Source organism: Falco biarmicus, chromosome 4 (genome assembly GCF_023638135.1).
Source record: "Falco biarmicus isolate bFalBia1 chromosome 4, bFalBia1.pri, whole genome shotgun sequence".
Lineage (NCBI taxonomy): Eukaryota > Metazoa > Chordata > Aves > Falconiformes > Falconidae > Falco > Falco biarmicus.
In genome coordinates, this window is record NC_079291.1 from 23331529 (window position 1) to 23353659 (window position 22131).

The 22131-nt window shown below is 55.3% G+C and overlaps 1 protein-coding gene and 1 gene segment (V, D, J or C); both read right to left on the reverse strand.

The window, feature by feature from the left end:
* Nucleotides 1-5617: 5617 nt before the first annotated feature.
* LOC130148475 (T cell receptor alpha variable 13-1-like) lies at nt 5618-7262 on the reverse strand. The segment is given in 2 exon segments: nt 5618-6137; nt 6930-7262. Coding segments are annotated over 2 exon segments (438 nt in total).
* A 4372-nt stretch (nt 7263-11634) lies between these two features.
* Nucleotides 11635-12992, reverse strand: LOC130149296 (collagen alpha-1(I) chain-like). Its single transcript, XM_056338785.1, has 2 exons — nt 12765-12992; nt 11635-12227 (listed from the first exon to the last, which is right to left on the reverse strand). The coding sequence occupies exons 1-2, from the start codon at nt 12814-12816 to the stop codon at nt 11635-11637; spliced, it is 645 nt and encodes a 214-aa protein (XP_056194760.1). The 5' UTR covers nt 12817-12992.
* Between the last annotated feature and the right edge of the window lie 9139 nt (nt 12993-22131).

Sequence of the window (22131 nt, forward strand, 5' to 3'; positions counted from 1 at the left end):
CTGGTGGAACTGCAGCGTAAATTCCTTCTGCCTGTGATCTGTCAAGCCAGAAAGGTATTTCAGCATTGCCTGGCTCCGTGTCCGCCGTATCTATCCGTTTGTCAGCTTTGGCACTGGGCTCATGCTCCACCTCGCTTTCTATAAGCTGCCAAAGGCTGATCCATGCATCTGAACAGGGTGAGATTGCAGGCTCAGGGTTCAGCCAACCCCCAGGTGCAAGGCAAGGAGGGATCTTCCCTCCTTGGGCTCATTTGGCCAGGAATTAAGTCACGAGCATGATCATGCCTCCTGCCTAGAACCATTCTCTCCAACGGCAGCTCTCGGTGGATGCTGGGGGGAGCCTAGGAGCAAGACAAGTAGGTTCCTTCTGCTGAGGATTCACTCCTGTGTTCCAAGCCCCTGGGCTTGGACTTGGCTGAAAAAGTCGCCCCCATACCAATCTCCACAGCTTTCCTCACTGGCACAGAGGCTGGGGAGGCACACGCCCAGCCTAACCACAACCCACAGCACCATGTTGCCCTCTGCTTTACAGCCAGGCTTCATCCATCCCTCCAAGTACCCACCTGGAGAACCCCTGGCGGCCTGTGCTGCCCTGGGCTCCAGGACACCACCGCTGAGGCAAGCGTGCTGGCTGGCCACTTTGAACCACATGCAAAGAATGCCTGGAGAAGGGATCCTTTACCACCGGTTCACGGCGAGGGCCTCTGCCGCTGCACAAACCAGGTTTTCCTCTGTGCTTCTGAAGCCCAAGAACGTCGACTCTGAACAGCTGAGTGCTGTTCAGAGCCGTGCAGGCTTCCTCTCCACCACAGACCTTGTGCTCAGGAATTGGCTGCAGTGCTGGGGGAAGAGGATTCTCTTACCTGTAAATCTCATCCCTTCTGGGAGATGGAATTGTCTCTTGGCAGCCACCACAGCCTCATATCCTATTTCCTCCACGAAAACCCCGATGTCTTGACAGAAATGTACAAGTGGAAGGATGGAAATCCCTACACCCCTGTCCTCCACCGAGAGGGGATTATGGCTAATGAAGCACATACAAGCATAGCAAAAATGTGAAAAGGCCAACACCATTATAAGGGCGTTTCTGTTGCGTGCCTGGCAAGTAAGGCCTTTTGCCAAAGCCCTGCCAGAGCGCTGCTACTGGCTCTTGGCACGACCTCTAGCTTGCTTGCCCAACGGAGACCATGGAAAGATAGAAAAGGGGCACAGGATCCACCCAAGTTTTAGACCTCAAACTAAGGGCATTGCTGCCAGCGGTTGTCCTTTCCAATGGAGATTTAAATCATGCTGCAGCTCTTCTGTGCAGAAGACGGGCACTGAGCTGTCTCAGGCTGCGCTTCTCATTTCAATGCTGTGGCCTGGTTCTATGCCTCATGTGTCTTCACCTACACGGGAGCCCCCGAGAAAAGGTCACTAGGCAGAGTAGCGGCTGTTCTCTGCGTGGTTCTTCCTCTTCTGCTCAACACCTTGGTTTACACCCTAAGAAAGGAGGATGTGAAAGCTGCTCTGAGCAGGGTCAAGAGCTGGCATTTCTTCACATGAGGGAAACAACCAGCAGGGTGCCATCACCCTCACCCCCACATCACCGTAGGTCAGGGAGTTGGTGATCCAGGTATCCTGAGGAGGCCCTGGCCTCTGCTGTGCCCTGCTACAAGCAGAGCCTGGCCTTCAGGCCCGTGTTGTTCTGCACAGATCCCTTGGCCAGGGGACAAACTCAGCCCGTCCATTGCAGCCGATGAGCTTTCAGGCAGCTTCGGCTTGGTGCCAGTGATTGCACTGCCCTTGTGTCCTTGCCTCTATCTGAAGTGCAGCAGGAAGGTCTCATGTGAACATGGCTTCTGTTTCGCAGCAGAAATGCTGAATAGAGCTGTTTTATTTCATGACAATCGTCTTAGAGTTTGACTGACCAAGAAGGGGTGACCTTTTCATGGGCAGGACGAGCGTGGTGTGCTGTGCCCTGACTGGAGCCACCTATTTGACAGCACGTAGCTTAGGGCTCCCAGCGTCTGAAGGACATAGGATTATCTGTACTGCCATCTCTTTCTTCAGTGGCATTCTCTGGGATAAGAAATGGCCATTTACAGAGTCTGGGTGCCTTTCCACTGGGAATCAAACCAGCAGCTCCTGGTGCAAAACGTTTGGTGCAGCTGGCAGGTCCCCGTGGGAAATGCCTTTGCAGGGGAAGGACAGTGATTTAAAGAATCACTCTAGCAATATATGAGCAAGCGCAGGTTATCTTTATTTGGCAGCGGTGGGTGCATGGGGGATCGCTCCACCAAAGTCATGCACAGCAAGGGAACCTTTCAGCCCCTTCTTTATACAAGTCACTCATGTCTATTCATTAACTTTCCATGAACTCATTAACATATTTCACACCTGGACAATTAGCACAACATTCCCTCTGTCACCCATTCAAGGATTTAGTACATCTTCAAGGTAACAATATTAAGATATCTCATGCCTGGACAATTTAGCACCCTCCCTGTGTCACCCATTCAAGGATTTAGTACATCTTCAAGTTAACAATATTAAGATATCTCATGCCTGGACAATTAGCACACTCCCTGTGTCACCCATTCAAGGATTTAGTACACCCTCAAGTTAACAATAAGGGTCTCCTCAGACAAACATGAGCACATGTTCTTTAAATAAATCGTATATGGCCCATTATTCAATAGTGAAGCAGAGACAGAGCAAATGCCCGACTGGGCCCGCGCACACAGCCATGGAAGGCTGTTACGGGACACGTGGCCTAGGTGGTTTTCCTGGTGAAGCGGGAAGTGAGGAGGGATTATCGGAATGTCCCAGCCCCCCTGAACAATTAACTTGTTTCAGGCAGCGTGGGCCCGCACAAGGAAAAGGCAAGGAGAACCTGTGCTGTGTTGGTTGTGGCATCCGTGCTGGAGGTGGACGTGGGGATGTTCGGAGCTGAAGCAGCAGCCCCAGGTGAGATGCAGGCGCGGTAGCTCAAACGCATCTGGGCAGCACATGGTGGTGTGGGAGCAGGGGGCACACGGGGTGGCATCCCTCCTCACCTGCAAACCAGCCCAGGGAAGGGGTGTCCCCTCTTCAGCCCTGGGGCAGGGACAGGGCTGGCCAGGGGCGGGAATGAACACAGCCCTTGAGTTCTGCTTGTGACGCTGCGGAGCCAGCACAACACTCGCCGTGTTACGGCTCTGCTGGATACTGGGGCAGAAGTAACCCTAATTCATGGCAATCTGCACCATCACCCCAAGACGAAAGCAATGACCGGTAACACAGTTGGGAAGGGGCTGTTGGGGGCAGAGGCAGAAGAGTTGTCTCCAAAAGTCTTTCTAACCTTGCAGCCAGGAGGAAACGAGCTACTTACAAGTTGGGGTGGGCTTCCAGAGTGCCCTGCTACATATCACAGGCCGCGATCCCTTAGCAGGAAAGGCTTTCCATATCCAGCGGGGGAAAATATTCCTCCCACATCCACCCAGCTCACAGCGGGGAGGACTTTGCCCCCCACATTATGCAGCCCCCTCCCTCCAGGACAGTAGCCTCAGAGCAGGACTGGCTGCCTTCAGGGCTTGCTGACAGGTCTCCACCAAGCCAAACACTCCTAGAGCCTGGGGTTATCCAGCAGGGGCATTTGCCTTTCAGTAACCCGGGCTGGCCTGTAAAGCAAGCGACTGGGTCCTGGTGTAGGACTGTAGGTCCCTGGCTTTTGGGCATGGTACAAAATGTTTTAACCAGAATGTATAAGCTAATGAACAATACTATATGGACATACGGTTTTGTTTAATAATCTGCACATCTTCTTGAAGAAAGAGAACATCCACATACTTTTGATTCAGGATGTGCCATGCAAAGAACTATCAAGGATAATTAGCTGAGGCAATTGCTGCTTGGGACAAGGTGACTCTGCAGAAGAATTACATCCAGGAAAGTTGTACCTCATCCTTGTTGCACAGGTAGCAAGAGATTTGTCCTTAAGCAAACTGCCTTCATTATAATACTATAACTCACAGCCCTTACACCAGATGCCTCGGCCCACAAAGACACCCTTCCTCAACGAGCATGTGTAGTTGACCAGTAAGATTGTGTAACCGTTAAGTAGATTACCCTCCACTCAGTGTTAGAGGGTTGGAAATTAACAAATTCATATTCATCTACTCTGACTGTGGAAACTACCAAGTTGTGCGAGTTCACTCACCACTGAAAGCTAGAGGAACTTTTTATTAAAAGCGGTATCTCGTAGACTTACATTACTCCCTCCTCTGGGAGGCAGTCCTTGACAAAGTTCTCCAAATGGGTCCTTCCCATGCACTGCCATTCTTCATAAAGTCCTTTCCACGGTCTGCAGTCCTTCAGGAATGGATTGTTCCAGTCTGGGTCCCCCCTGCTGTACAGGTCCTGCTAGAAAAATGTCTCCTCCGTAGGCTCCTCTCTGTGGGCCGCAGTTTCTCTGAGGAGCCTCCTCCAGCACAGGGTTCTCTATGCTCTGCAGCTTCCTTCAGGGCATCTCCACCTGTTGTGGCATGAGGTCCTCCGTGGGCTGCAGGGTGGGTATGTGCTGCATCATAGTCCTCCGTGGGTTGGCACAAGACAAGCTGTGTCACCAGTGTCTTCTCCATGGCTGCAGGGGAGTATCTGCTCTGGCACTTCAGGCACCGGCTCCCCCTCCTTCCTCAAAGACCTCGGTGCCTGCCAAGTTGTTTCTCTCACATTTTCTGACTCTTCTCTCGCAGGTGATGCACAGCACCTTTTACCCCTTCTTGCATATGTTATCAGAGAGGCGCTGCCAGCGCTGCTGATTAGCTCTGCTTTGGCCAGCAGCAGGCTGTCATTGGCTCTGTCTATGGCTCTGACATGGGGGCAGCTTCTGGCAGCTTCTCGCAGAAGCCATCCCTGCAGCCCGTCCGCTACCACAGCCTTAGGTGAAACACGTGCACTGTCATTACCCTGGTGTGATTATGTGCAAAACCTGTTTTGTGTCTGCAGGATAAAGCCAGCCAGCTCAAGGCGCACAGAGGAGGCTGCTGGCAGCTCCCTCTTGCTACGGGCAATTACCGCACCCGCACCTGCAGGCAAAACAGCAGCAGAGCAAAGGCCAGCACATCAATTAAAACAGGGGAAAAATAACAAGAATGCGTGAGCATTCGCAGGGCAGCCAAACCATTTGCTCAGCTGCTCTGTAAATTAATGTTGCTCCTGCCTTTCTCTGCCTTTACAAGAGAGGGTATTTGCCTTCACGTGAGCCTAGAGACAGGCTCACTGCTACATCACTTCTGATGCCCCAGCCTCAGCGGCTGCGCCCCAAGGGGAGTCTGGCTTGTCCCAGACACACCCCTTCTGCGGCCACATGAGTGTGTCACTGTGGAACTGCTCCCTCTGCAAGGGCAGGGGCTGGTCCCAGACCCCTGAGGAGATCACCAAGGTCAGGCGGGAGCTGCTACCACTGAGGGATTTAATGTTTCTTTTCCTTTCTTTTCCTGGTACCATGGGAATTCTTTGGGTGGCTGCAGCAAAGGGGATGTTCTCCAGCTTTACATTATCCTCCACACATAGGCTTGAGATGTGGACAGGCTCGATATCTGGAAGGGCCTTGAAAACGTCCACTCTGCGGTGCTTTCTCGAGCGCTTCTCATCATCAAAGAGCCTGGATCCAGACGCAGCTGCACAAGTCACACAGGCCTGTGCCTCACAGCAGTACAGGCTGGGGAGGCAGAGGCCCAGCCTCACCACAGCCCCCAGGTGCTGCTGCTGAGTAGGCTGAGCTCAGAGCTCCAGGCAAGCAGTGGCAGGGAGGGATGTGCCCCTCACAGCACCGCCCATGTTTCTATGCGCTGCTGCGTGCTGTGGGCACCACTGTGGGCTCAGTGCACAGAAATAGGCAGCGCTGTCCTGGAGCTCAGCATCCCGCACATGCAGAACCACCTGGGAGGTCTCCACAGACAGTGAAGACAAGAACTTCCCTGAATCCACCTGCAGTTTCCATTTGTACACTCCCTGCAGCAGCATCTGAGGGGACTGCGTCTGGCGCTGCTGGTACCAGAAGATGTAGGAACTGGCAGAACTGGTGGAGAAATTGCAGCGCAGAGCTGTGCTGTGTCCTCTCTGGATGGTCATTTCTGCGGGGAACTGGAGCACAGAGTCCTTTTGGGCATGACCTGTAAAGCCAGAAACTTCTTTCAGCCTTGCTTGCCTGTGCACCAGTCCATCTGTCACTTCCTGGGCTTGCTCACTGTCCCCGCTCTCCATCTCACTTTTCCCAGGCTCTGAGATGCTGAGCTGCTTGTCCCTGCACCCTTCTTTCTGCAGCTGCTTGCCACTCCTCACCGCCCAGATCATCCTGCTTTCCAGCAGTGCGCACATGTCTTTCCAGCCACTCTTTCTCTCCGTATCTGCCTCTGAGCTATGTTAACTGCTGCTGTCTCCTTCAGCAGCAGCAGCCATGAGCTGTCCTTCTCCCACCTCTGACTGTATCTTCTTGCTAGCGAAGCTCCTCCATATGACACACCACGTCCTCTGCCCTTGCCCTGTCCCTGTACAGCATTTCAGCTCTCCTTGACTCTAGTTAGCCTTCTCTGTTTGTCCCCCGAGGTTTAGAGACAGCCCTGCAGAGGCTGGTAACCTTTTCTCCAGCACACCTAGGAGAGAAGCTCCTAGATGCCACACAGCTCCGTTCCCCAGCGTCTTCCCTCTTTCAGGCTTGGACTGTATTAGCAGCACACTCAAGAATGCTCGGTACCTGCAAATGCAGGGTAAAGTCTTGTCCTTCCTCTTATGCTCGTTACTCCTGACATCTCCCACATTATTTGCCATACCCACCTGCAGCCCCGGCTCTCCCTACAGAAACACTCCCTGATCCCCCAGGCCGTCAGGACTGACACCTCCGTGCTTCCACCACCAGCTGCGCAAACTCTTGCCTCGTTCACCCCAGCCTGGAAGTGGCATCTCACCAAAGGCTGCCAGTCCCGCCAGGGCTGCCAGCACAATCAGGGCCATGTCACGCTCTCCCTTCACGGGGTGTGCAGGCACCTGCCAGCCGGAGGGACCTGATGCTTGCAGCTTCACCTCTTCCTCTGCCTCTGCCCGATCAAAGAGGCCTCCAAACCACAGCCCAGAGGGTGGAGCAAAACTCTCTCCCTGCTGCTCCAGGCAGGCCTCGTTGCACCTGTCCCCCAGCCTCTACCACCAGAACGTTCTCCAGAGCCTCGTGGTGTAGGTACCGTCCATCAGAGGGAATGGCATCCCTGGTGATCTTCTCCTGGCATCGGACCCAGGTGTCGCACACTCTCCCTTCCCCTCTGGCCGTGGAGCAGGAACCTGAAGAGAAACATCTCTGTAAAGAGCATCTGCTGCAGAAACCAGCCGCACAGGGACAGGCACGCTCCCGCACTCTGGCAGGGGGAGGACACTGCCACACAGCTCTCCGTTGTACAGGCAGTCCCCCTGTGTCCCTTCACCTGCCCACATTAGCCACAGGCGCCAGGTGCTTGTCCCACCCTGGGCCCCAGAACCGCTATCCCCAGGCAAGCCAAAGGGCTGCTCGGTTTTACTGCCTCCTGCTCCTGGAGCAGGGCTCCTCTGCCACTTCTCACCCAGGGCCCTTGGCTCACACAGCTGGCAGGGACTGCAGAAAACAGCTGGCGAGCGCAGCAGCCCCCATTCACAACCCCGCTCCCACAAGGCCTTCAGGGTCCTGCTGCTCAGCCGAGGCCGTGGCAGAAGGACGGTGGGCTGCCCTCTGCTCTCCAATGTCTGCAAACCTGCCAGGGGTTCCTGGTAATGCACTGTAGCTGCCACCACAGTCCCCAGCTGAGGCAGGACGAAGGGCTGAACCTTTCCCCTCTGCCTCTCAAGCCTGTGCACATGAACTTTCACAGCTGTGTCAGCTCCTGCAGCCGCACCGGCCTCGCTGGGGACTGGCTGGGACCAGGAGCCAACTTTGACATCTAGATGAACACGCCAACCAAATGTTTTATATATATATATATCTGTATTTAGTATCCAATCATTGGTAAAATATGCATGATCATTAGTGAAAGATGTAGCTTAGATAGAATATAATCATTTGCAAAGATGGAGTGCATCCTTCCTTGCTTAGAGGCAGGTGGTCAAGGCTGTGAAACCAGATATATGGCCTTCTATGGAAACCGGTGGTTAAAATCAAGTAGGTAAGGGAGGCTCCCTTGGTTCCTCCTGGTAGCCCTGGCCCGGCTTTGGTGGGATCTGTGGAAGGAGTGTGAAACCAGATGTCTCTGCATTTGAAATCAGGTGATCTTGTTTATTCAACACTATAAGAGCTGGACCCTCTGACAGTGACTTTGGAGACCTCACCTATGAGTGGATGCCCTGTGTAGGACCTCCCAAATGCTGGGACAGGCTCTCCAAATCCTCACTGTAACCAGGGCTCCCAACAGCTGTGGACCCGGATGACGGTAAAGTATTAAGGCAGTTGGTGATGTATCTTTCTTAACCGCTGTAGCCTGTCATAGGCAGCAGTGATTAGGTGCATTGCCTTGTTTTATTCTTGCTGTATCCTTTCACTTACTACTTGTTTCACTTCCTATTCTATTTTTTAAAATGTAAGTAAAGATAAACTCACTTCTTTAACTAGGGGTCTCTTTTCGTTGTACTGACCCGGTCTATGGCAAAACACCTCTCTGCAGGAGGCCTTCCCACAGCAGCAGGAGCAGGCTGGAAGTGGACTGTGAAGCCGGGGCAGCCAGTTTGTAATTGTGTGCCTGAGCCAACGTTACAAAGGTACCAGCAAGAAACCACTTCTCCTTGTGGATTCAAAGCAATGGCTTGCCCCCAGGCTGTCTCAGTTGTGACTTTCTGTTCTAACAGGGCCTGGCTATGTTAGTGGGGTGGAAGAGATCCCCAGCCCCTGCCTGCTGAGCAGCAGCAATGCCCGGCTCATGTGGCAGGAGGACCTCTGCTGCCTGCCTCCCTGTGCAGACCCAAGAGGAGTCGCTCCTCGCCAGGGACCACGACTGAAGGGCAATGTTTTATCAGGGCATTTCACTTGCATGTCTGAAATCCTTTTTCCCTAGCTGTGCTACAAGGAACCATCACCTGCAGCAGCACAGCTGCACTTCCTAACCCAACCACAGTAAACCTTGTAACAAGCTGGAGTTCCTTCTTAATGAGGATAGCACCTGCAATGGTCCTTGTAGAAGAGGGAGGGATGGCATTTCTCCATACAGACGAGCAAGCCATTTGGCCACAGCACCGCCAAGGCGCTGCTCCTGGCCCTTGGCATGCCCCCTGGTTTGCCTGCCCGACCGAGGAGATCTTGGACATGGAGGAAACGGGTACAGAATCCATGCAGGTTTTACAGTCCAAACTAAGGGCGCTGCTGCCAGAGGTTCTGGGGGTTTTTGATGGTGATTTAAACCACCTACTGATGGAGCTGCCATGGTTCTTTACACCTCTCTTACTCCCCTGCTGATTGCCTTGATTTATACCCTGAGAACTCAGGATGTCCCAGCTGCTACTATCTGCTGATTTGCAATCAACTTCTGTCCAGCTTGTGGTGGTTCACAGTAGCAATGATGTCAGATCTGTTTCCAATGGAAGCAAATGCTCTAAAAGCATGACCAACCGCAAAGGAGTAATCCTTCTGTGGACGCGATCTGCACAGTGTCCTGTGCCCTGGCTGTGGCCTGCTGATGTAAGGGGGAGTTTGTGAGCATTGTGGATTGTCTGAGAAGGGCATATATGACTGTTAATTGAAAACACTTGATTCACAGAGGTGAGGAGTGGAATGTATTTGGTTTATGGGGCAAGGTTATGGTAGCAGGGGGGCTGCCGGGGTGGCTTCTGTGAGAAGGTGCCAGTCAGTGCCACCCCATGTTGTTCAGAGCCAGTTTCAGGTGGCTACAAGACGGACCTGCCACTGACCAAAGCTGGGCCAGTCAGTGACGGTGGTGGCGCCTCCACAATAATACATTTAAGAAGGTTGAAAAAGTGGTGCACAAGAGCATGTGGGAGAGAGGAATGAGAATATGGGAGAGAAACAACTCTGCAGGCACTGAAGTCAGCAAAGAAGGAGGAGGGGATGAGGTGCTCCAGGTTCATGTGTGGCTCATGACACAGGTTGTCCCTGATGAGCTGGTGATGCAGCTTGTCCCCCTGCAGCCCATGGAGGTTAAGGGTGGGGCAGACATCCACCTGCAGCCCATGGAGGAGCCCATGCAGCAGGAGCCACAGCAGGTGCCCTGAAGGAAGCTGTGACCCCATGGAGATCCCATCATGGAGCAGGCTTCTGGCAAGATCTGTGGCCCCACGGGGGATCCACGCTGTAGCAGTTTGGGAAGAACTGCAGCCCACGGAAAGGACTCGTGTTGGAGAAGGACAGTCTCCCACGGGAGGGACCCCACACCGCAGCAGGGAAAGAGCATGAGGAGGAAGAGGCGGCAGAGGGAATGAGTTATGAACTGACTGCAGCACCCATTGCACATCCTCCTGTGTTCCTCTGGGGGAGGAAGTAGGGACGTCAGGACGGAAGGTGAGCCCAGGCATAAGGAAGTGTTGCAGGGAAGGTGTTTTAAAATTTATTCTCATTTCTCATTCTCCTACTCTGATTTGATTGGCAAGAAATTAATTTCTCCAAGCTGAGCCTGTTTGCCTGTGACACCAACTGCTGGGTCAAAATTTCCCTGTCCTTGCCACAAACCATGAGCCTTCTTATTTTTCCATCCTGGTGAGGAGTGGGAGTGATAGAGCAGAGTGGGGGAGACGTTGCAGCCAGGCAAGGTCAACCCAACCCCAACACGCCATGCTCATGCTGGCCCAGTACAGCAGTAGAAATGGTCTAACAACCTTCCTGGTGCAGAAGGGACATTGCAGCAGCAGAGCCACCTGGGAGGAGGTGACCAAAAAGCCCACTGCCCACACTCCCGGCGCTGGCAGGGAGCAGAGCTTCTTTGTCATGACAGTGCTTTTTGCCAAGCACTTTGCGTATGGTGACACCATGACTGAAGGCCATGGCTGAGAGGATCGGGAACTCAGGCATAGCCAGGAAGAAGCAGGAAAATAACAGCAGGAGACACAAAGGATTGTTCTGTTGGCAAGGAATCTTGGGGACAGCATCTGGGGGACGATGGTGGTGACACAGCAGATCTCCAGGAAGGAAAGCCTGACAGGAAGAAATGCACAAGGATCTGCAGGGAATTGCCTGATTTGAATGCCCAGGGAGCTTGTTAGTGTTAATAACAACTCCAAGCTGAGATCTTTGCGTGCGTCCTTGGGATGGGGAAAATTACCGGGTGGAAGCTGCTGCTGTGTTTGCCCAAGGCAGCCAGGCAAAGGTGAGACACCCACTAAGCTGAGCATCGTGCTGGAGCATTTGCGTTCGCTTTATTCTTGACATCGTGAACTCCCTGTGCCATGGCAGCACTTGGAGGACCTAGAGGTGTCACTTGGCCTTCCTAAAAGTCATGAAGAGCTCAGCATCCTTGGCAAGAGGAGAAGCAGCCTGAGGTGGCCTGGATGGGAATCGGTCCCCTCTGGGAAGGCGTTGCGGGACAATGCCGGCAGGCCTTTTCAGACAGGCCAGGGGACGCCACGGTACCCGCAAGGCTCTGACCCCGTGCTGGGCAAGCACGAGCGCGTGGTGGGAAACACGCTGCGCCCCGCTGCCTTGCACAGACCCTCTCAGGCTCCCCGTGCAGCGCGGCCCAAGCGCGGCTGTTTGCTGCCTCGGAGCACCGATGCGCAGCAGCCCTCAAGGAGGAGAGGTGCTGAGCCCGGGCAGCGACTGCAAGGGGCACCCGCTGATCCCGGTGCCGGTGCCGGTGCCGCAGGCGGTGGCGGGAAGCGCCCGCGGCCGGGCGGGCCGAGGCGGCAGCGCCCCCTGGCGGGCCCGGCCGGGGCTGTCCCCCCGCCCCCGACACACACGCCCGGCCCCGGCCGCCGAGGTTCGTGCCCGGCCGCAGCCCCGGCTCCGAGCCCCGTGTCTCCCACGGCGCAGTAATACACCGCCGCGTCCCTGCGCCGGGGCCGGGCGAGCCACAGGGCGCTGGACCGGCGGTCTGCCGCCACCGACATCCGCCCCGGAGGGTCCTGCACCTCTCTGGACCCTTTGTGACCGCTCGTGATGAATGCGGGGCCTCGGCCCGGGAGCTGGCGGTACCACTGGATGAAGTCATAGTTCTGTATGCTGGGGTGTGAGCAGCTGATGGCGATGCCGGTGTCCTCGGTGGTCTCTGCCGACGGCTCCTGCTGCACCTGGGCTCTGCCCACAGCCACTGCCGAGGAGAAAAAGAAGGGGGAACCCTCAAAACCTGCTTTGTGCCCTGCCCCGCCTGCCGTTCGCCATGGCAAATCCCAGCCAGGAACGTTCGGGCATGGGGGGGGGAGAAGAGTTTCCAGAGGATGTCTAGCGGTGCATTAACGGAGGTGTCCGTTAACGGCTGGCAGACATACGAACGCGAGAGTGACAGGTGGAGTCACTGGAGAAAAACAGGGACAAAGGGAAGGAGCCCGAGGGGAAGCAGCAGCGGGGAAGCAGCAGCGGGGAAGGAGCCCGAGGGGAAGCAGCAGCGGGGAAGGAGCGGCTGCAGGCGCTCCGCGGCAGAAGGCGGAGGGAAGGAGGCAGCGGGCAGGGCTGGACAGCGAGAGCACGGCGAGTTTCCGCAGGGAAGGCGGGATGGCAGCAGAGGGAGGGAGGGACGCGAGCCCGGCGCGGCGGCAGGGCTCCGTGCAGAAGCCCGAGGGGACGGCAGCCCCGCGGGGGCCCCCGCAGGCCGAGCCCCGGCCCGCCCCCCGCCGCCAGCCCCGCGCACCCAGCAGCAGCGCGGCCAGCCCCGCCAGCCCTGCGCCCCGGCCCCGCCGCATGCCGCCGCTCCGCCGCCCGCGCCTCGCTGCCCCGCGCCAGCCCCGGCTCTGGGCGGCGGCCGCGGCGCCTCCTCTCCGCCGCCTCCTCTGCTCCGCGCCGCCGCCAGCTCCGCCCCGGGGCTGAGCCCGGCGCCGGCGCCGCTCGGGGGCTCGCCGCAGCCTGGGGCAGCAGCGGGGCCTCGGCCCGGGAGATGGAGCAGCTTCCAGAGCTGCCTCCCCGCTCCGGGGCTGGAAGCGGCAGCCCCCGCTGCCCTGCGGGTGCCGGGGAGCAGCCTCAGAGCCTGCCTTCTGCTGCCTCTGCAGCCCACTTGGGTCATAGAGAAGGTGTGCGAGAAGATGCCGCTCCAGCTGTTGCCCAGCAGTGCTGAGAAAAGGGGAGCAATCGCCTCTCTTGGCCTCTTGGCAATGCTTTGTCTGAGGCGGCCGAGGATTCCCTTGGAACTCCTTGGCGCAGGGGCACAGTACTGGCTCATGGCCAGCTTGGTGTCTACCAGAAGCCTAGTTTGTTCTCTGCACAGGACTGCTTTCTATGGGTGACCCCGGGCTGCCCTGGTGCGTGGTGCTGTTCTTCCAAGGACAGGAGTTTTTCCCTTTCCCTTGTTTCCCTTGTTTCCCGCCTGCGTCCCCACCGGGAGCTCTGAGAGAGCAGAGCTGCAGGAAATGACTCTGCCAGGGGAACCCAGAACGAGAAAGGGAGGAGAGAATTCTTGTTCTTAGCATGCCTGAAATGCCTGTGCTGTGCTCCTGCCTCCTCCAGCAGTGGCACCTGTTGCTCCTGCACTCAGCAGCTTCTGCCTTGCCAGGGTGGAGGGGCGACAGGCCTGCAGCTGGGGACCAACCTCTCTGACACATCCTCCCATGCAATGTCGTGGGAGTCTCTCCTTCCCTGATGCCTGTGTCCTCTCTCTCACAGCACAAGGCCTTGGTGGGGTTGGCCTGTCCTAGCGCCTTCACGGTGCCTAGCGCCAAGCTCCTGTCAGCACAGCCCAAGGCTGCAGCTCTTACAAACATCATCTTCAACACCCCCAAGCCCTGCAGACACCAACTGTCCCACTCAGCCCCACAGGCACTGTGGACTTTCTCCTTCTATCCAAAAGAAGATCGGTACTCGAGGAAGCAACACATGAAGCTTTGTGCCCCGCTGCTCAACCCCTCTTATAAATCAGCTTCTGCCAAGCTCACCCAACACCACACAGCCTTTCCCGATGACCGTAACCCTGCCAATTTCCCTTTCCTCCAAACCAGCTGGATCTCCAGCTGTCCTGCCCTTACTTCCAGTCCCATCAAACAAACCTGCCAAACTGTTTCTGCTCTTCCCATAGCATGATGTAGGTTGGACAGGGCCGGTCAGGGTTCTGTCCAGACGAGTCTTGAAAACGTCCAAGGCCAGAGCCTGCACAACATTTATGGACAGTGCATTCCAGTCCTTGAGCTTTTTCAGGGTCAAAAAGAACTGGAAAATAAGGTCCTCACACGTCAGTAGAATTCCGCAGGTTCCAAACTGTGTCTGTGGCCTCTCGGCCTACCGGCACCATGCACTTGGAGAAGAGCCTGGCTTCATCTTCTCCACGTGCTCAGAGCACGTAGCTGTAGACACCCATAAGGTCTCCCTTTGAGCCTTCTTTTGCTAAGGCCTCGTTCCCTCAGGCTCTGAGTGCATCATGCCCTCAAGCTCCCTGCCTGCCTTGGGGCCTCCCGCTGGACTCCCTCCAACACGCCTGTACCTTGCCTGCACACCGAGGAGCCCCAGCCTGAACGCAGGAGCCCAGGCATGGTCTCAGGAGTGCCAAAGAGAGGAGAAGGATGACTTCCCTGCCTGTGCTGGCTCCGCTTTCGCTGGCATCTCAGAGCGCAGTAGGTGTGCTTTGCCACAAGGGCACACTGCTGACTCACCTGCAGCCACTGGCCACCAGGCATCCCCTGCCTCCCCAGCTGCCTGACCTCCAACCGGTGTCTACAGCACGGTCCCAGCGCCCTCCAGAAGCTGAAAGGTGCCTCTCCCCGGAGGAAGTGCTCGATCATGGCTCAGGCCTTTGGAGAACAATCCTCTTCTGGTGTGTCCTACCTGCATGGTCGCTTCTGGTGGAACTGCAGCGTAAATTCCTTCTGCCTGTGATCTGTCAAGCCAGAAAGGTATTTCAGCATTGCCTGGCTCCGTGTCCGCCGTATCTATCCGTTTGTCAGCTTTGGCACTGGGCTCATGCTCCACCTCGCTTTCTATAAGCTGCCAAAGGCTGATCCATGCATCTGAACAGGGTGAGATTGCAGGCTCAGGGTTCAGCCAACCCCCAGGTGCAAGGCAAGGAGGGGATCTTCCCTCCTTGGGCTGATTTGGCCAGGAATTAAGTCACGAGCACGATCATGCCTCCTGCCTAGAACCATTCTCTCCAACGGCAGCTCTCGGTGGATGCTGGGGGGAGCCTAGGAGCAAGACAAGTAGGATCCTTCTGCTGAGGATTCACTCCTGTGTTCCAAGCCCCTGGGCTTGGACTTGGCTGAAAAAGTCGCCCCCATACCAATCTCCACAGCTTTCCTCACTGGCACAGAGGCTGGGGAGGCACACGCCCAGCCTAACCACAACCCACAGCACCATGTTGCCCTCTGCTTTACAGCCAGGCTTCATCCATCCCTCCAAGTACCCACCTGGAGAACCCCTGGCGGCCTGTGCTGCCCTGGGCTCCAGGACACCACCGCTGAGGCAAGCGTGCTGGCTGGCCGCTTTGAACCGCATGCAAAGAATGCCTGGAGAAGGGATCCTTTACCACCGGTTCACGGCGAGGGCCTCTGCCGCTGCACAAACCAGGTTTTCCTCTGTGCTTCAGAAGCCCAAGAACGTCGACTCTGAACAGCTGAGTGTTGTTCAGAGCCGTGCAGGCTTCCTCTCCACCACAGACCTTGTGCTCAGGAATTGGCTGCAGTGCTGGGGGAAGAGGATTCTCTTACCTGTAAATCTCATCCCTTCTGGGAGATGGAATTGTCTCTTGGCAGCCACCACAGCCTCATATCCTATTTCCTCCACGAAAACCCCGATGTCTTGACAGAAATGTACAAGTGGAAGGATGGAAATCCCTACACCCCTGCCTCCACCGAGAGGGGATTATGGCTAATGAAGCACATACAAGCATAGCAAAAATGTGAAAAGGCCAACACCATTATAAGGGCGTTTCTGTTGCGTGCCTGGCAAGTAAGGCCTTTTGCCAAAGCCCTGCCAGAGCGCTGCTACTGGCTCTTGGCACGACCTCTAGCTTGCTTGCCCAACGGAGACCATGGAAAGATAGAAAAGGGGCACAGGATCCACCCAAGTTTTAGACCTCAAACTAAGGGCATTGCTGCCAGCGGTTGTCCTTTCCAATGGAGATTTAAATCATGCTGCAGCTCTTCTGTGCAGAAGACGGGCACTGAGCTGTCTCAGGCTGCGCTTCTCATTTCAATGCTGTGGCCTGGTTCTATGCCTCATGTGTCTTCACCTACACGGGAGCCCCCGAGAAAAGGTCACTAGGCAGAGTAGCGGCTGTTCTCTGCGTGGTTCTTCCTCTTCTGCTCAACACCTTGGTTTACACCCTAAGAAAGGAGGATGTGAAAGCTGCTCTGAGCAGGGTCAAGAGCTGGCATTTCTTCACATGAGGGAAACAACCAGCAGGGTGCCATCACCCTCACCCCCACATCACCGTAGGTCAGGGAGTTGGTGATCCAGGTATCCTGAGGAGGCCCTGGCCTCTGCTGTGCCCTGCTACAAGCAGAGCCTGGCCTTCAGGCCCGTGTTGTTCTGCACAGATCCCTTGGCCAGGGGACAAACTCAGCCCGTCCATTGCAGCCGATGAGCTTTCAGGCAGCTTCGGCTTGGTGCCAGTGATTGCACTGCCCTTGTGTCCTTGCCTCTATCTGAAGTGCAGCAGGAAGGTCTCATGTGAACATGGCTTCTGTTTCGCAGCAGAAATGCTGAATAGAGCTGTTTTATTTCATGACAATCGTCTTAGAGTTTGACTGACCAAGAAGGGGTGACCTTTTCATGGGCAGGACGAGCGTGGTGTGCTGTGCCCTGACTGGAGCCACCTATTTGACAGCACGTAGCTTAGGGCTCCCAGCGTCTGAAGGACATAGGATTATCTGTACTGCCATCTCTTTCTTCAGTGGCATTCTCTGGGATAAGAAATGGCCATTTACAGAGTCTGGGTGCCTTTCCACTGGGAATCAAACCAGCAGCTCCTGGTGCAAAACGTTTGGTGCAGCTGGCAGGTCCCCGTGGGAAATGCCTTTGCAGGGGAAGGACAGTGATTTAAAGAATCACTCTAGCAATATATGAGCAAGCGCAGGTTATCTTTATTTGGCAGCGGTGGGTGCATGGGGGATCGCTCCACCAAAGTCATGCACAGCAAGGGAACCTTTCAGCCCCTTCTTTATACAAGTCACTCATGTCTATTCATTAACTTTCCATGAACTCATTAACATATTTCACACCTGGACAATTAGCACAACATTCCCTCTGTCACCCATTCAAGGATTTAGTACATCTTCAAGTTAACAATATTAAGATATCTCATGCCTGGACAATTAGCACACTCCCTGTGTCACCCATTCAAGGATTTAGTACACCCTCAAGTTAACAATAAGGGTCTCCTCAGACAAACATGAGCACATGTTCTTTAAATAAATCGTATATGGCCCATTATTCAATAGTGAAGCAGAGACAGAGCAAATGCCCGACTGGGCCCGCGCACACAGCCATGGAAGGCTGTTACGGGACACGTGGCCTAGGTGGTTTTCCTGGTGAAGCGGGAAGTGAGGAGGGATTATCGGAATGTCCCAGCCCCCCTGAACAATTAACTTGTTTCAGGCAGCGTGGGCCCGCACAAGGAAAAGGCAAGGAGAACCTGTGCTGTGTTGGTTGTGGCATCCGTGCTGGAGGTGGACGTGGGGATGTTCGGAGCTGAAGCAGCAGCCCCAGGTGAGATGCAGGCGCGGTAGCTCAAACGCATCTGGGCAGCACATGGTGGTGTGGGAGCAGGGGGCACACGGGGTGGCATCCCTCCTCACCTGCAAACCAGCCCAGGGAAGGGGTGTCCCCTCTTCAGCCCTGGGGCAGGGACAGGGCTGGCCAGGGGCGGGAATAAACACAGCCCTTGAGTTCTGCTTGTGACGCTGCGGAGCCAGCACAACACTCACCGTGTTACGGCTCTGCTGGATACTGGGGCAGAAGTAACCCTAATTCATGGCAATCTGCACCATCACCCCAAGACGAAAGCAATGACCGGTAACACAGTTGGGAAGGGGCTGTTGGGGGCAGAGGCAGAAGAGTTGTCTCCAAAAGTCTTTCTAACCTTGCAGCCAGGAGGAAACGAGCTACTTACAAGTTGGGGTGGGCTTCCAGAGTGCCCTGCTACATATCACAGGCCGCGATCCCTTAGCAGGAAAGGCTTTCCATATCCAGCGGGGGAAAATATTCCTCCCACATCCACCCAGCTCACAGCGGGGAGGACTTTGCCCCCCACATTATGCAGCCCCCTCCCTCCAGGACAGTAGCCTCAGAGCAGGACTGGCTGCCTTCAGGGCTTGCTGACAGGTCTCCACCAAGCCAAACACTCCTAGAGCCTGGGGTTATCCAGCAGGGGCATTTGCCTTTCAGTAACCCGGGCTGGCCTGTAAAGCAAGCGACTGGGTCCTGGTGTAGGACTGTAGGTCCCTGGCTTTTGGGCATGGTACAAAATTTTTTAACCAGAATGTATAAGCTAATGAACAATACTATATGGACATACGGTTTTGTTTAATAATCTGCACATCTTCTTGAAGAAAGAGAACATCCACATACTTTTGATTCAGGATGTGCCATGCAAAGAACTATCAAGGATAATTAGCTGAGGCAATTGCTGCTTGGGACAAGGTGACTCTGCAGAAGAATTACATCCAGGAAAGTTGTACCTCATCCTTGTTGCACAGGTAGCAAGAGATTTGTCCTTAAGCAAACTGCCTTCATTATAATACTATAACTCACAGCCCTTACACCAGATGCCTCGGCCCACAAAGACACCCTTCCTCAACGAGCATGTGTAGTTGACCAGTAAGATTGTGTAACCGTTAAGTAGATTACCCTCCACTCAGTGTTAGAGGGTTGGAAATTAACAAATTCATATTCATCTACTCTGACTGTGGAAACTACCAAGTTGTGTGAGTTCACTCACCACTGAAAGCTAGAGGAACTTTTTATTAAAAGCAGTATCTCGTAGACTTACATTACTCCCTCCTCTGGGAGGCAGTCCTTGACAAAGTTCTCCAAATGGGTCCTTCCCATGCACTGCCATTCTTCATAAAGTCCTTTCCACGGTCTGCAGTCCTTCAGGAATGGATTGTTCCAGTCTGGGTCCCCCCTGCTGTACAGGTCCTGCTAGAAAAATGTCTCCTCCGTAGGCTCCTCTCTGTGGGCCGCAGTTTCTCTGAGGAGCCTCCTCCAGCACAGGGTTCTCTATGCTCTGCAGCTTCCTTCAGGGCATCTCCACCTGTTGTGGCATGAGGTCCTCTGTGGGCTGCAGGGTGGGTATGTGCTGCATCATAGTCCTCCGTGGGTTGGCACAAGACAAGCTGTGTCACCAGTGTCTTCTCCATGGCTGCAGGGGAGTATCTGCTCTGGCACTTCAGGCACCGGCTCCCCCTCCTTCCTCAAAGACCTCGGTGCCTGCCAAGTTGTTTCTCTCACATTTTCTGACTCTTCTCTCGCAGGTGATGCACAGCACCTTTTACCCCTTCTTGCATATGTTATCAGAGAGGCGCTGCCAGCGCTGCTGATTAGCTCTGCTTTGGCCAGCAGCAGGACCGCCTTGGAGCCGGCTGTCATTGGCTCTGTCTATGGCTCTGACATGGGGGCAGCTTCTGGCAGCTTCTCGCAGAAGCCATCCCTGCAGCCCGTCCGCTACCACAGCCTTAGGTGAAACACGTGCACTGTCATTACCCTGGTGTGATTATGTGCAAAACCTGTTTTGTGTCTGCAGGATAAAGCCAGCCAGCTCAAGGCGCACAGAGGAGGCTGCTGGCAGCTCCCTCTTGCTACGGGCAATTACCGCACCCGCACCTGCAGGCAAAACAGCAGCAGAGCAAAGGCCAGCACATCAATTAAAACAGGGGGAAAATAACAAGAATGCGTGAGCATTCGCAGGGCAGCCAAACCATTTGCTCAGCTGCTCTGTAAATTAATGTTGCTCCTGCCTTTCTCTGCCTTTACAAGAGAGGGTATTTGCCTTCACGTGAGCCTAGAGACAGGCTCACTGCTACATCACTTCTGATGCCCCAGCCTCAGCGGCTGCGCCCCAAGGGGAGTCTGGCTTGTCCCAGACACACCCCTTCTGCGGCCACATGAGTGTGTCACTGTGGAACTGCTCCCTCTGCAAGGGCAGGGGCTGGTCCCAGACCCCTGAGGAGATCACCAAGGTCAGGCGGGAGCTGCTACCACTGAGGGATTTAATGTTTCTTTTCCTTTCTTTTCCTGGTACCATGGGAATTCTTTGGGTGGCTGCAGCAAAGGGGATGTTCTCCAGCTTTGCATTATCCTCCACACATAGGCTTGAGATGTGGACAGGCTCGATATCTGGAAGGGCCTTGAAAACGTCCACTCTGCGGTGCTTTCTCGAGCGCTTCTCATCATCAAAGAGCCTGGATCCAGAGGCAGCTGCACAAGTCACACAGGCCTGTGCCTCACAGCAGTACAGGCTGGGGAGGCAGAGGCCCAGCCTCACCACAGCCCCCAGGTGCTGCTGCTGAGTAGGCTGAGCTCAGAGCTCCAGGCAAGCAGTGGCAGGGAGGGATGTGCCCCTCACAGCACCGCCCATGTTTCTATGCGCTGCTGCGTGCTGTGGGCACCACTGTGGGCTCAGTGCACAGAAATAGGCAGCGCTGTCCTGGAGCTCAGCATCCCGCACATGCAGAACCACCTGGGAGGTCTCCACAGACAGTGAAGACGAGAACCTCCCTGAATCCACCTGCGGTTTCCATTTGTGCACTCCCTGCAGCAGCATCTGAGGGGACTGTGTCTGGCGCTGCTGGTACCAGAAGATGTAGGGATTGGTAAAACTGGTGGAGAAATTGCAGCGCAGAGCTGTGCTGTGTCCTCTCTGGATGGTCATTTCTGCAGGGAACTGGAGCACAGAGTCCTTTTGGGCATGACCTGTAAAGCCAGAAACTTCTTTCAGCCTTGCTTGCCTGTGCACCAGTCCATCTGTCACTTCCTGGGCTTGCTCACTGTCCCCGCTCTCCATCTCACTTTTCCCAGGCTCTGAGATGCTGAGCTGCTTGTCCCTGCACCCTTCTTTCTGCAGCTGCTTGCCACTCCTCACCGCCCAGATCATCCTGCTTTCCAGCAGTGCGCACATGTCTTTCCAGCCACTCTTTCTCTCCGTATCTGCCTCTGAGCTATGTTAACTGCTGCTGTCTCCTTCAGCAGCGGCAGCCATGAGCTGTCCTTCTCCCACCTCTGACTGTATCTTCTTGCTAGCGAAGCTCCTCCATATGACACACCACGTCCTCTGCCCTTGCCCTGTCCCTGTACAGCATTTCAGCTCTCCTTGACTCTAGTTAGCCTTCTCTGTTTGTCCCCCGAGGTTTAGAGACAGCCCTGCAGAGGCTGGTAACCTTTTCTCCAGCACACCTAGGAGAGAAGCTCCTAGATGCCACACAGCTCCGTTCCCCAGCGTCTTCCCTCTTTCAGGCTTGGACTGTATTAGCAGCACACTCAAGAATGCTCGGTACCTGCAAATGCAGGGTAAAGTCTTGTCCTTCCTCTTATGCTCGTTACTCCTGACATCTCCCACATTATTTGCCATACCCACCTGCAGCCCCGGCTCTCCCTACAGAAACACTCCCTGATCCCCCAGGCCGTCAGGACTGACACCTCCGTGCTTCCACCACCAGCTGCGCAAACTCTTGCCTCGTTCACCCCAGCCTGGAAGTGGCATCTCACCAAAGGCTGCCAGTCCCGCCAGGGCTGCCAGCACAATCAGGGCCATGTCACGCTCTCCCTTCACGGGGTGTGCAGGCACCTGCCAGCCGGAGGGACCTGATGCTTGCAACTTCACCTCTTCCTCTGCCTCTGCCCGATCAAAGAGGCCTCCAAACCACAGCCCAGAGGGTGGAGCAAAACTCTCTCCCTGCTGCTCCAGGCAGGCCTCGTTGCACCTGTCCCCCAGCCTCTACCACCAGAACGTTCTCCAGAGCCTCGTGGTGTAGGTACCGTCCATCAGAGGGAATGGCATCCCTGGTGATCTTCTCCTGGCATCGGACCCAGGTGTCGCACACTCTCCCTTCCCCTCTGGCCGTGGAGCAGGAACCTGAAGA

Excerpts from the sequence above, each read along its gene's own strand:
- LOC130149296 (XM_056338785.1), bottom strand. The coding sequence starts at position 12,816 with ATGCGGCGGGGCCGGGGCGCAGGGCTGGCGGGGCTGGCCGCGCTGCTG. Across the intron at positions 12,228-12,764 it reads GCTGGCCGCGCTGCTGCTGG|TGGCTGTGGGCAGAGCCCAG; the intron begins GTGCGCGGGGCT and ends TCTCCTCGGCAG.